The following is a 13199-nucleotide window of genomic DNA, read 5'->3' as shown; positions in this document are numbered from 1 at the left end:
TTGGCAATTGTTAGCTTCCGGTAAAAAGGAAGGGTCCGTTTCCTCTACGTGCGTGGCCCCTGGTAAATAGATTGGGCTCTGTTAAAGACAACACACTGAAGAATATTTGGACAGCTCCATTTGGTTTTGCTGGGCAAGAAGACACAAAGTTGGGTGGATGGGAAGGGGAGAAGGGTAGATCTGGGAAGAGTCAGAACAAGAAGGGTAAATATGATTAAAACATGTACAAAATAAATAAATAAAAAAAAGTACAAAAAAATCAAAGAACTAATAAAATTATTAAAAATTGAAATTGGTCAAATTTGTTATTGGGGAGCTAAATATTTACTCATTCTCGAAGTAACACTTGACATATTACTGTTACAGGGTTGGGGAATGTTCCACTGCACAGAGAGATTACCGAATAACAGACAGCATTCTGTCCATCAAAACCACAAGCCGTTTAAAATTTCAGATAATGGGACACATTGATACCCTTGGCCTCCTTACACCGATATCCAGAGGACACAGCACACATAGAAAGAACTGCCAAAAATACTTAGGACATATTTAGTGATTAGGAAGCATTAAGTACATCCAGATGGAGAGGGGTGCCGGAGAATAACTTGCCTAGACTCTTCAAAAATGGTATCCCAGACACACAACAAGATGAAGAAACTACCTTTAGTTAAAGGAGATTAAAGATCATCAACCATGATATGCAACAAATGATCCTTGATTTTATCTCGAATCAATTTGGGGTGCTTGAGATAACTAGAAAAAATCATTAATTTTAATTTAATTAATAATTAGTTTGCATCAAATAATATCACAGCACAACTGTAAAGTTTCTTTGGGGTGGGACCGCTGTGCTGTGTCTCTGTGTGCATCCCTCTTATGCTTGGGAGGCACATGCTGAAATATTAGGAGCAAATGCCTGGGTGACTGCAGATGACTTACAAATATATATATATATACACATACATATACATACATACACACACACACACACATATATATATATGCATACATATTCACACACATGTATTTATAGGAGAAAACTAATTTGACATGGTAATTTCCTAGAATGGCGATTTTCAGAGAAGTTACTAAAGATTTTGAAGATATCTTAAGGAGAAAGAAAATATAAAATTCAGAAATAGTTTTCCGTTTTTAGGACATTTTCCGCAGTGAGCTTATAGTGTTAAAAGCATACAGTTCATACTGATGTTGTCTAACTGTGCAGGAGAAAATGACCAGAGAGAAGCTTGAATCACAAAGGTGATGTGTGTGGTTTGGTTATTTAACCCACTTATCTTCCTGAGAATAATCTTTGAAGATTAAAATTCCAACAGGGGTGACACAGGATGAAATTGAAGAGTGACATTTCAGCTCAGTTGACTGACATCTGATCATCCCAAGACAGTATATGAGGATATGTGCCCTTGGGAGACCATCTACAATATTCTTGGGAAATTCTGAGAAATTCGTAACCAAAGACTGGACACCAAGTTTATCTTGAAATTCAGGAAGTAGAAAATGGTGTGATTTGTGCATGAAGGAACAGAGAGATTGGTCCTGTGATGGCTCAAACAGATTGCCTATAAATAATCACTGAGAACTTCAGAGAAGATTCAGGATGAGACAATGATATGAGATGCTCTTCTGTGGAAACCTAGGGACAGCAGGGTGGCAATTTCAGCCAGCTGCTTGGAAAGTGCTTTCTTCATGGAATCTTCATGAATGTTGGGATATGGACTGTGTTCACTCAGCTTTCACTCAAATAGCTGGAATGGTACCCAGGAGTGTGGCTTCATTGACTATCTCACAATTGATTTCCTAAAGCATCTTTCTGGTCGTGTTCCTGGAGCCTTGCCCTCAGCTCTGTCCTGAAGCACAATGTTACCAATGCTCAAATGACCATTGTAGAAACAGGACTACCTGATTTCCACATGACAAGAAACTGGGGGGAAAAAAATCTTAAATCATGGTCTGACAAAGTGTGACTTAGATAGGTCTGTCTGTCTGTCTTTCTTCATCCCTTTCTCTCTCTCTTTCTTTCATCCTTTCGTTTTTTACCTTTATTCTTCTCTCATACATTACATCTTGACCTCTGTTTCTCCTTCCTCCACTCCTCCCAGTCCCTTCCCCCACTTCCCCTCCCCCCCAAATCAACTCCTTATCTGTTTAAAAAAAAAAAAAAAAGAACAGGCCTCCCAAGGATATCCACCTAGCGTGGTCTAACAAGATACAATAAGACTGGGCAAAAACCCTCATATCTCAGCTGGATAGAGCAACCCAGTAAGAGGAAAAGGGTCCCAAGTGCAGGCAAAAGAGTCAGAGACACCCTACCCACCACCACCACCACACACACACACACACACACACAACACACACACTCTCTCTCTCTCTCTCTCCTATTGTTAGGAGTCCCATAGTAGGTTAAAGAATTAAGGGCTGGTAAGATGGCTCAGTGGGTCAAGGTACTTGCCACCAAGCCTGAGTTTGATACCACAGGACCCACAGGGCAGAAAGAGAGAACTGGCTCCCTCTCAAAAGCTGTCTTCTGACCTCCAAATATGCGCTGTGGTCAACACACACACACACACACACACACACACACACACACACACAAATCAATAAATGTAATTTTAACAGTTTTGCAGAACCCTAACTTTCAGGAGATGAAACTTCAGTAGGATTAAATATAAAGTACTTCAAGGCATGTCTAGATTACCATGCCAAATTTGGGGATCCACAGTTTTGAAATGACATGAAAATGCTAAAATGCAGAGAATCATTATAAACAAAACTATTCGGAGGGAACTATTGTTTAAAGAGTAGCTCAAGCTGGGTGGTGTGGTACATACCTATAATCCCAGCATGAAGGAAGCTGAGGCAGGAGGACCATGAGTTTGAGTCTGCTTGTACTATATAGCAAGACCCTGTTCCTACTAGGCAAACCCCTCAAAGTGTTCAAAACATTAGTGTGTTCAGCCTGGAAAGGAAATATTTTGGTAAGAAAGATGTTATATTTTTTTTAATACATGAAGGAGGGACAATGGGTGAGAAACCATACTTATTCCTGAAGGTCCAGAGGCCCAAACCAGGAGAAATATAAATTATGTATAGGAAGACCAATTTTAGTTCAATATCAAAGATAACAGTCTGTTGTTAGACTCACACCAGAACAGAGGGAGGCTCTGCCTTGTGAGCAGATGGATCCTCCATTATGGAAAATAATCAGTGCAGACTGCAAAACACAGGAAGATGTACGGGGGAAATGAAAGGGAAATCTATAGTTCTTAATATGTTTTGATAGTTGCTGCATTTGTCCAAGGAGACAGAACTATCAGAGAATTAAGAAATAAGAGAGCAAAGGGGGCGAGAGAGGAAAGGATTCTACAAACATGAACAGGATAAAACAAACCAACTGGCTGGGAAAATGAAGTGAGCAAAGAGTACACAGGAACTTGGTGGAATCATCAAAAACGTGAAGCTGGGAGCTCTCGGGGGCTGTCAGAGGGCAGAGTCTGAGAGATAAGGGGGTCAGACATCCTGGAGGCAAGTGATAAGACCGGAGGTGCAGGGTCAAGCCGGGAAGTGTCCCCTGTGTCCCAACAGCCTCTGTTCACTCTGCAGGGGATCTTCCTGCCACCATCAGAGTGAGAAGAACAATTCAGTCTTAGACAACCTTTGCAGTGGCTGTATTTGCCAATAGAGCAGAATCTTTGAGGAATCCTGAGCAATTCTTCCAATGCATCAGGGGAACTTAAAGGGGCTCACTGTGGGCTTTTGTTGCTGTTGTTTTGGTTTTTTGAAGGGCAGTTTGAGACAGCATTTGATTCCAGGAACAGTGGAACTGCCAGAGGGCTCAACCTGTGCAGAGGATGAAGAAGATGGGCTGACCCCAACCTGATGTCAAGAAACCCTTCTGTCACCACACATTCCTTCTGTCAAATTCCCAGAAGAGCAATGACTGCAAAAGACCAACAGAGTAGTTACCAGGCCCATGTGAGGTCCGGGATGTGTCTCCATCCTTCCTGAAAGCCCACAGGCAAGAAGGTGCCTCATCCAGCTCTGCTGCTGACGATAACCAAAGACAAGTCTGATTTCATCTTTCTGAGTCTGTTAACTCATCCGTGAGAGAGGGGGATAACGTGAGGCAGTGGGAGGTGAAATGAGACAAGGCTACCACATGCTTAGATCAGCCTCCAGAACACAGGAGGTATTCAACACACCAGACATGGCAGTTCACAACTGCAATCCCAACTGAGGTGGGAAGAGGATAAGGTTGAGGTTAGCTTTATATAGCAACACTATCTTGGAAAAAGATTAGAAAGAAAGAACAAAAGAAAGAAAGGTAAGTGAAAAAGAGATGCCCAGTAAGTCTTAGTTTCTTTGGAGCAGAATGAGAGGACTCCATTGATTCCCCCAGGACTCTTGCCTTAGTGAGGACATAATGATGGTGATGTCCTGGGAAAGAGCTTTAGTGGAGATGTTTCTTTCAAGATGAAGGTTGATAGCACAGTTGTTCAAAGTGGGAAAAGACTGTTCAGAATGTGCTTTTCATTCACAGAGTGCCTTTATCTGAAGTCCCTGGCACACAGGTTTCATAGAAGTAATCTCACTTGACTCCCACAACCATCTTTGACAGGGCAATGTTATACCCATTTTCAAGTTAAGAAACTGAGTCTCCAAATAAGTGAGTGGCCTAAGGTTTTTCAACCAGGAAGTAGTTGGATCCCCCAAACCCACACACCAAAGTCTATCATCCCTGGAACACTTCACTACCGCTGGAGGATGGTGGGCCATATGTTAGAACTGAGGGTGATATGAGTGTGAGGATTTTGTATGCAGGATTCTATCTAATCTTTGCAGCTGCACATCATTATTATGATTCCTATTGTCCAGACAAGGAAATCGAGGCTTAGAAAGTAGATGGCTGGTAAATCTAAATCTGTCTGACATGAGTCTGCACCTGCATCGTGATCTCTTGGCTTTCTTCTTTGCATTGGTTCTGTGTTTCTTATTTAATAAGACGGTTGATTACATCTACACACTTCCTTCCTCGGGACCAGAGAAGGAGATGACATGATGCTGAGCTGGAAAAGCAGCTGAGATGGGGCATGGCGGCCAGGAAGTGAAGGATTACAAGCCCCAAATGACACGTTTTTTAGCCTGAGCAGGGGAGCGTTCCCTGGGCATACACTAGTGTAAGCCTAAGATTAATGTGTGACTTCAATACTCTGATTAAAGTTACAAAGCTGGGAAACCTCAGAAGTGGAAGCAGAAGGGAATGAGGCAGGTGAGCACTATGGGAAGAGAGCAGATGCTACATCAGGATAGCTCAGGAGGGAGAGAATAGTCCTGACACCATAAATGAGGTGGAGGAAGTGGCTGAACTGTGGATCGTAAGGACAGGGGAGATCTGTCTTCCTCCCCAGGCGTCTTCTAGCATCCCTCAGCACAGGCCACCACAGTGCACACGTTCACTTACTTCATTTGGTACAGATTATTGGTGCCTCGGTGGTCGATGTCGTGGCAGAACGCAGCAGCGAGCATGGCAAACGCTTCAAGGTCTGTGTAGTATTTCTTTAGTCTCCCTGTCTAGAAAGACGGGTGAGTACATATTTATAGAGGTCAATACATCTTATACCTAGCACAGCCCAGTCTTACTGCGAGGGAGGTGGGGCCCGGGGGCCCAGGGCCGGGGGTGGGGTGGGGATGGCTCACCATGTTTCCACCAAAGATTAGTTTTGTATTTAGTGAGTCTTGTGTCATCCCAGGCAGTTTCAAAACCTAGGACATATCTGGATGTTCCTTTAACATGGTAAGCATGTGAATTTCTGGTTGGTGATCTAGCCGAGTGCCCAGGGAGACCCGCATCTCTGGCAGCAGCCGCAGAAGGGAATGCGTCTGTGGGACCCTGTCCATGAATGTCAGATGATAGCTCTGACACAACAAGCCATAGCCACTTCTCCTCGTCTCTCAAGTGGGAACTATTCAGAGTTGCAAACCCTCTCCGGGGCTTCCAGCATCGGTACCTACCATCAGCAAGGTGAACATGGTCTGCCCCACATTGAATCCGTGCCGCCAGTTGTGGTAGGTGACAGGGCGGTACCCTTTCCGCACTGTGTACATCCACCTCGTAAGAACCTGTTACCCAAAGGCAACAACACTGTTCAGACTTTAGAACAGAATTCTAAAGGGTAGGAGGCCTGGGGCTTGCTTATCTAAAGAGGTGCATTGGTCCTGTTGACAGAGATTAAGCCGGTGCATTCTCAAAGTTAATGATAATTTGAAATCCTAACTTGAGCTAATCTTTGGAACTGTAGAAAACATCAGTGAGGCACCGCAACAGAATCAAACTGCGTTTCAAGCAAAACGCCTCCTGACCTCTACTGGCACTTTGAATTTCTCCACCGCATTTATCTCAAAGAACAGCCGCAGCCCGCATTTAACCAGCTCGTGCTCTGTAACCGGGAAGTCGCTGAAACAGAACTCATACAGGTCTGCTGTGCTCGGGTCCGGCAAGTCCTCCTTCTGTTGAAAGGACAGATCGGTTCAGGTTACATTCGGCTGACTGCCCTTTCTTTATGCCGCACACGCAATATCGATGGTAAAGGGTTAACAGGGGAGGGGGGGCTGCGGAGATGGCTCAGCAGCTCAAGGTATTTGCCCCCAGGCCTGATGACCTGAGTTCAGTCCCTGGAATCTGCGTGGTAAGGAGAGAACTGACTCCAGGAGTTAGTCTCTGACCCCACCTGTGCGCCATGGTTCATGATCCAGCCCTCACCCCCATCTACCCCCGCACATTAGTTTATCAATTAATTAGCAAGAGATGCAATGATAAAAGAAACCCACAAACAAGTCCCTGAACCACACAGCCAAGTCCTGCCCCTTGGTGCTTTCTCTCCCCCAGTGCAGAGGCTCCTCTTTCTCCCTCTCTCCCTCCATCCCCTCCATCGTTCCCACCTTCTTCCTGTACCAGCTCAGTTACAGTGACCAGAGGCTGATAACCAGTCGAATCTCAATATAGAGCCATGCTTAAAATTTTTCTAAGTGGATCTGACTCCAACCCAATCCCAGGGACTCTTTTCTTTCTATAGTAGACATTTTTTTTATTTTAAACCCACCACAAAGGAGTTAGGAATATGTGGGGGAGGGGAAGGGTAATGAAGAACATGGTCATGACTGTGACTCGGGAGATTAAAAAAAATGAATCTTTTCAATAAGGAATTTAGATTAGTGAGATGCTTATCAAATGCAGACCAATGAAGGGCAAGAGCTCAGGATTCTTAGAGAACAGGGCACCATGTACTCAGTGCTGTGGGATAAACAACACTAATCAAATGAGGTGAGATTCTGAAGTCTCTGAGACTGAGCTGCTAGAAGGAGGAAGGGAAGGAACATAAGAGGGATGGAGAGAGGAGAGAGGACTTGCCACGGTGGGAGACAAGTCAGAGAGAGGTGATAGTGAACACAGATACAGGAGGTCCCTGGGAATCAGAAAGGAACAGAGCAAGAGAGGGCAACCCAGGCACCTGAAAAACTACAGTGTTGCTAAAAGCGGGCATATGGCATTGGGTGTTGAAATGTATGTGAACGGATCTCAGGGGGAACATTCAACTCATGGAAGGAAGTGACCTGCTTTTCTGTGTTTCTGTGTGTCATCAGCACAGTGTTGAGGGCACCACGTGACCTCAGCCAACAGTCCCTGAACCGAGTTCCCCTGCAGGCGTGGGACAGACCTCACAGCTCCTGTCCACCCCTCCCTCCCGATGCTCTCTCTCCACCATGGTCACTGCCCTGAGAAGGGCTGGGGTCTGCCACCCTGGCATGCCTTCTGGCTATGCTGTAACCCGAAGCTACTAAGATAAACCTAGCCAAGTCTCCCTAGCTCCCGAGGTGCCTCCTGTAGTCATCTGGTTTAGTTACAGTTTTAAATGATCTCTGTGGATTGAAGTGTGTTGAACAATGATGGAGAAAAGCAGGAAACCAAAGGCTGGGTCTTTAGGAGAAGTCTTTCTTTTCAGTCTTGGAAAATGTCAAGGAAGACATTTGAGGAAACTCAACATTTACTTGAGAAATGAGAATGTGTGCCCAAAGAGATCCCCCAGAAAGAACACGGGGATCAGAGGGAAACACTTACCAATAGGGCCAGGAGCTGTCTCTCATCACACTCTTCAATTGCATCCACATGCAACTTCTCTTTGAATTTCTAAAAGGGAAAAGCAATCAAAGTGTGGAATTCCTACAAAGATTTCTATCCCATCCCTCTACTATCAAAACCAGTTAAGATACAGTTAAAATAGGCTACACATCTGTTACATATAAAGACCTTCTGTATGGGAAGAGTCTTACAGCAAGTGATTAGGAAGAATTAGACCAATAACCTAATACGATTGAGTTCTCTCCTTTTCCAAAACGCAGCCGTAACCATCTTAAAACTAAGCTGTGGGCTACAGGTAGGCAGGAAAGGAAAGAAGGAAACAAAGTGGTTTACGCCTCTTTTTTCAGCTGCCAATAGCAGTTTCATGTGATCCATGTGCATGTTCTCATCCTTATCATCTCAATACTTTAGTCAAATATCTTTTAACTCTTAATGGCTCCAGCAAAACAAAGTCAATGCCCCACACCACATTATACCTATATACACACTCAAAAAAAAAGTTAACTAGGAAAAAAGCAAAAATGAAAGTCATTATGTGGGGCCTGGAGAGATGGCTTAGTGGTTAAGAGCACTGACTTCTTTTCCAGCAGATCCAGGTTCAATTCCCAGCACCCATATGACAGCTAACAACGGTCTGCAACTCCAAGATTTAACACCCTGACACAGACATACATGCAGGCAAAGCACTAATGTACATAAAATAAGAATAAATAAAAATTTTTAAAGTGATTATGCAGTTAGGTGGCAGTGGTGCACACCTTTAATCCTAGCACTCAGAGGCAGAGGCGGGTGGATCTCTGTAAGTTTGAAGCCAGCCTGGTCTGCAGAGTGAGTTTCAGAACATCCAGGGCTACACAGAGAAACCCTGTCTCGAAAAACCAAAAACCAAAATACAAAAAAAAAAAAAAAAAAAAAAAAAAAAAAAAAAAAGTGATTATGTGATGTGGTTCCCTTATTTTGTGGTAATTAGAACATTGTCAGCAAAAATCCACTGGCTCCCTCATCAGAAGATATTGGACTTGATCATGTTTAGTCAGTGAGACTTTTAGAGACCACCACGTGAGCAAAGACTTTAAGTCACCAGATTGCTGCTGGTTCACAGAAGATGAGAGGCCATAGAGCAAACCAGACTCACAGCTTGGTCACTAAGGTCAGTCAGAGCCTGCTTAACCCACAGCTGTGTACATAAAACATAGATAATAATGTAGGTCACTGAGATGGTACACCGTTTGTTACACAGCACTAGAGGAAAATAGCTGACTGATAGATACATTGCTCTTCTTCAAAACCTTGTCTTCCTCACGAGTGCTACTGGAACACTGCAGTCTGGACTTCAGGAAGGCTAGCTCACGGGCTGACCAAGCTCCTCCTCACACCTCACTGTGTCTCCCTCTCCTTATCTCAGAACTAAGCCTCTTCTCGTCCGGCTGACTTCCCAGTCATTAGGTGATTTCCAGAAGTTGAGGTGAAATGCCATTGTCCACAGGACTGGATTCCCCACTTACCAAAATAGACCCGATTTCATCGGAGGTGGCTTTTGTGCGGCTCATGATCATTTCCTGAGCAAGGTCCTTCCTGCTTTCCAGTTTATTCACTCTCTCATAGGTATCAGTGTTTAAAAGAGACCATCCAAGAAACTGGGTTAACGTCTGAAGTGTAAGAAACAGTGACTCAAACCCTCTAAAGTTAAATAAGAATTGCTTTGCGGACAACAACAGGCACAGTTTCCTATAGTGATCTTCCTTCCACTGTGACCAGCCCAGTTCTTTTTTTAAATTACTTTTATTGTTTTAGTTATTGCTGGAGAAGTTCATGTGTGCACATAATGTGTTTTGATCAAATTCACCTTCGTTCTCCTCTTCCCTGTTCTTCACCTGCCATTCCATCATCGCTTCCACCTCTCAGCTTCATGGGCTCTGTGTTGAAAGCCACTGGACCCACTTAGTGCTGCCCGTACGTGCGTGGGGGTGGGACCATCTACTGGAGCATGCGTGGTTGGCTTCTCAGGGGCTCTTTCCTGAAGAAAACTGACCCTTCTCCAGAAGCCACCAATTTTCAGCTGCTCCTCAGCTAAGGGATGGGACTCACCAGCCCTTCCCCCACCCACGCTGCCAACCCAGCTCTCCATATCAACGTCAGGAAAAAGAAATCTGAATTTGCTGCCCAGACAGTAAGATTGACTAAGCTTTGCTTTTCAGGTGCCACGTTTCCAGAATATTCTACTGCAGAGAAGGAATTACAAACAGAATAAAATAAAGTAGGACCTAAAAATTAGACAGACGTTTGAGGCCAAGAATGGGAGAGATTATGAAAGAGGAAGGGGAGGGGGATAAAAATATTCTTTGCTGTTATTATAGGATTGGAAAGAATTTGGGTAAAATCAAAACTTTATACTTGAACATAAAAGGCTGCAGTTTATAGAAATCCAGAAACAGAAATGACCCCACCACAGCATCTTGATTACTACTGTGATACTCGTGTCTTCAATGTTCTTTGGAATGTCGTTCCAAACCAAGGAGTAGCTAATGCAGCCACCATGATTTCATGATGTTCTGTTGCCTCTCTTGTTCTTTTCCACGCTTACCTCAGTGATGTGCTCGTCATGCTCATCAAAGGGTTTCCCATCCTTCCTGTTGTAAAATGTAGCCACTCCCACAATGTCTTCTTTCTTGTTAACGATAGGCAGGGACAAGACGTTTTTAATGACCCAGCCAGTTTCATCTACCGGTCCTTTCTAGAAGCAATAAGGGAACTTAAGTTACTTTAATATTTCCACTTTTTAATTTTGAAACAATTATAGATTTACGAGATGTTTCAAAAGAAATGTACAGAGAAATCCACGGATTCTTCATTCATCCCCCACCAATGGAAACAACTCCTCTAACTGCAGGACAGTACCAAAAACCAAGAAACAGACAATATTCAACTCATAGACCTTATAGGGTCTCATTAGATTTATATGTGTCTTTGTGCTTATGTGTATGCTCATCTCTCATGGAAAATTTCAACTGCTATTAGAATCAACTGAAATATCCCATCACAATGCACCCTCTACCATACCTAAAACCACCACTACCCAATGACCACTCAGCTTATTTTAAAGTAAATCTTGGGGTAAGAACATGATTAGGATAAGTACCCTAGGCCGGCCATTCAAATGTACCATAACTAGGGCAACTGGGTTCAGACACTACAACCTTCCCCTTTGCCCTCACCTCTGGGGAAGGACAGGGCCTCTTAGCCTTATGTTACCTCTCTGTTTCCTTTGCACTATTTCCATCTTGCAATGCTTGTATAGTTAATTTCTTATGTTAGAGTCTCTCTGTTGAGTACTTAGTATAATTTCTGTCTAATCCATCAAGACAGTCTTTCAGTTTATGGTATGTTGTTATTACTAAAACCTGTGAGGCCCTATGACAAACTAAGACCCAGGCCAGTTGCTAGAGTTACAAGGAGTTAACCACAAGTCCTATGTCAAGATGCTTCCATGCTAGCAGGAGGGATGCAGACAAATAACTTCCGAAGTGTTTCTCAAAATGTGACCCAAGGACCACAGTGTTGTGGAACAATCATTTTAATGAGGCAAAGACATGTTACGTTCATTTATGTTGCAGAATATTACTTTAACTGTGCAAAGGTGTTTTACTTTTGGTTATGCTGCGTTATGTAAAGATGTGTTGCATTTGTTTCACCTTGCCTGCCTAAGGCACCTGATTGGTCTAATAAAGAGCTGAATGACCAATAGCTAGGTAGAGAAAGGATAGGTGGGGCTGGCAGGGAGAGAGAATATATTGGAAGAGAAATCTTGTCTCAAGAGGAATGAGAAGAGAATGAGGAAAAAGAGGGAGACATGCCCAGGGCAGAAGCCAGGCAGACATTGAGACAGCAGGAAAGTAAGATATACAGAAATAAAGATGATAAGAAGACCTGAGGCAAAATGTAGATGAAGAGAAACAGATTGAAATAAGAGCTAAGATAAGGCCAAGCATTCATAACTAATATTAAGTCCATGTGTCATGATTTGGGAGCTGGTTGGTGGCCCAAAAGAAAAACCCTGGTACACCAAAGGCAATAGATACTTTTAAAAAATGTTTTATTGTTATATATACTTAAATTTTTTAATTTTATGTTGTGGTGGTTTGAAAAAAAATAGCTTCCAAGGGGAGTGGCACTATTAGGTGGTGTGGCTTGTTGGAGTAGATGTAGTCTTGTTGGAGGAAGTGTGTCACTATAGAGGCAAGCTTTGAGGTCTCAAGTTACCATCCAGTGTCTCAGACCACTTCCTTTTGCCTGAGCAAGACATAGAACTCTCAGCTCCTTCTCAGGCACCATGTCTGCCTGCACACCTCCATGTCTCACTATGATGATAAAGGACTAAACCTCTGGAACTGTAAGCCGCCTCATCAAATGTTTTCCTTTACAAGAGTTGTCGGGGTCATGGTGTCTCTTCACAGCAGTAGAGACCCTAAGATATGTATATATGTAGGGTGGTTAGTGGGTGGGTGGACATATGTGTGTGTCTGTGTGTGGGTTATGCATGTAAGTGCCATAGATGCCGAAGAGGACAGCAGATTTACTGGAGTTACAGGCAGTTTTGAGCTGCCCAACATGAGTACTGGGAATCCAATTCCAGTCCTCTGGAAGAGAAGTACACATTCTCAACCGCTGAGCTATCTCTCCATCCCACAACAGATTCTTTTTAGGCATACACAGTCCATGGGAATGCATCTTAAACAAGGTCCCTCAGCCATTCTGATGCCCTCTCAAGCAAGAGACCCACAGGGTACCTTTGTACAGTATGTAGCTAAGGCAAAGGGATCCAAAGGCTCAACATGTCACAATGATGGTTTTTCAAACATCTTATGGCTTATTTAGCCCTCCACGGGGTTTTAGGCTGAATCTTATCTCATCCATGGAGCCTTCTCTGACTTTCCAAACCCACAAGGAACTTACATTCTTCAGAATTCAAACAGGACTCATTGCCCGGATCACACACTTTGTGTTTTCCAAATGCATCAGAGTTGCTGGTTTGGGTCTTTGAGGT

At 43.5% G+C, this 13199-nt stretch overlaps 1 protein-coding gene across 2 annotated transcripts in view; it reads right to left on the bottom strand.

Annotated features, from left to right (window-relative positions):
- Pde6c (phosphodiesterase 6C) overlaps positions 1-13199 on the bottom strand; it is a 52934-nt gene that overhangs the window by 19539 nt on the left and 20196 nt on the right. For both annotated transcript variants that reach the window (XM_028882859.2, XM_028882860.2), the window contains exons 9-14: positions 10740-10889; positions 9661-9804; positions 8135-8203; positions 6379-6525; positions 6031-6138; positions 5480-5589 (exon numbers count right to left, since the gene is read on the bottom strand). In XM_028882859.2, coding sequence (XP_028738692.1) covers positions 5480-5589; positions 6031-6138; positions 6379-6525; positions 8135-8203; positions 9661-9804; positions 10740-10889 — 728 coding nt within the window. The remainder of the gene's footprint in view (positions 1-5479; positions 5590-6030; positions 6139-6378; positions 6526-8134; positions 8204-9660; positions 9805-10739; positions 10890-13199) is intronic.

The sequence above is a fragment of the Peromyscus leucopus genome, chromosome 1 (assembly GCF_004664715.2).
Source record: "Peromyscus leucopus breed LL Stock chromosome 1, UCI_PerLeu_2.1, whole genome shotgun sequence".
NCBI classification, from domain to species: Eukaryota; Metazoa; Chordata; class Mammalia; order Rodentia; family Cricetidae; genus Peromyscus; species Peromyscus leucopus.
The sequence above is the reverse complement of the archived record's forward strand: the minus strand, read 5'-3'. Positions and strand labels throughout refer to the sequence as shown.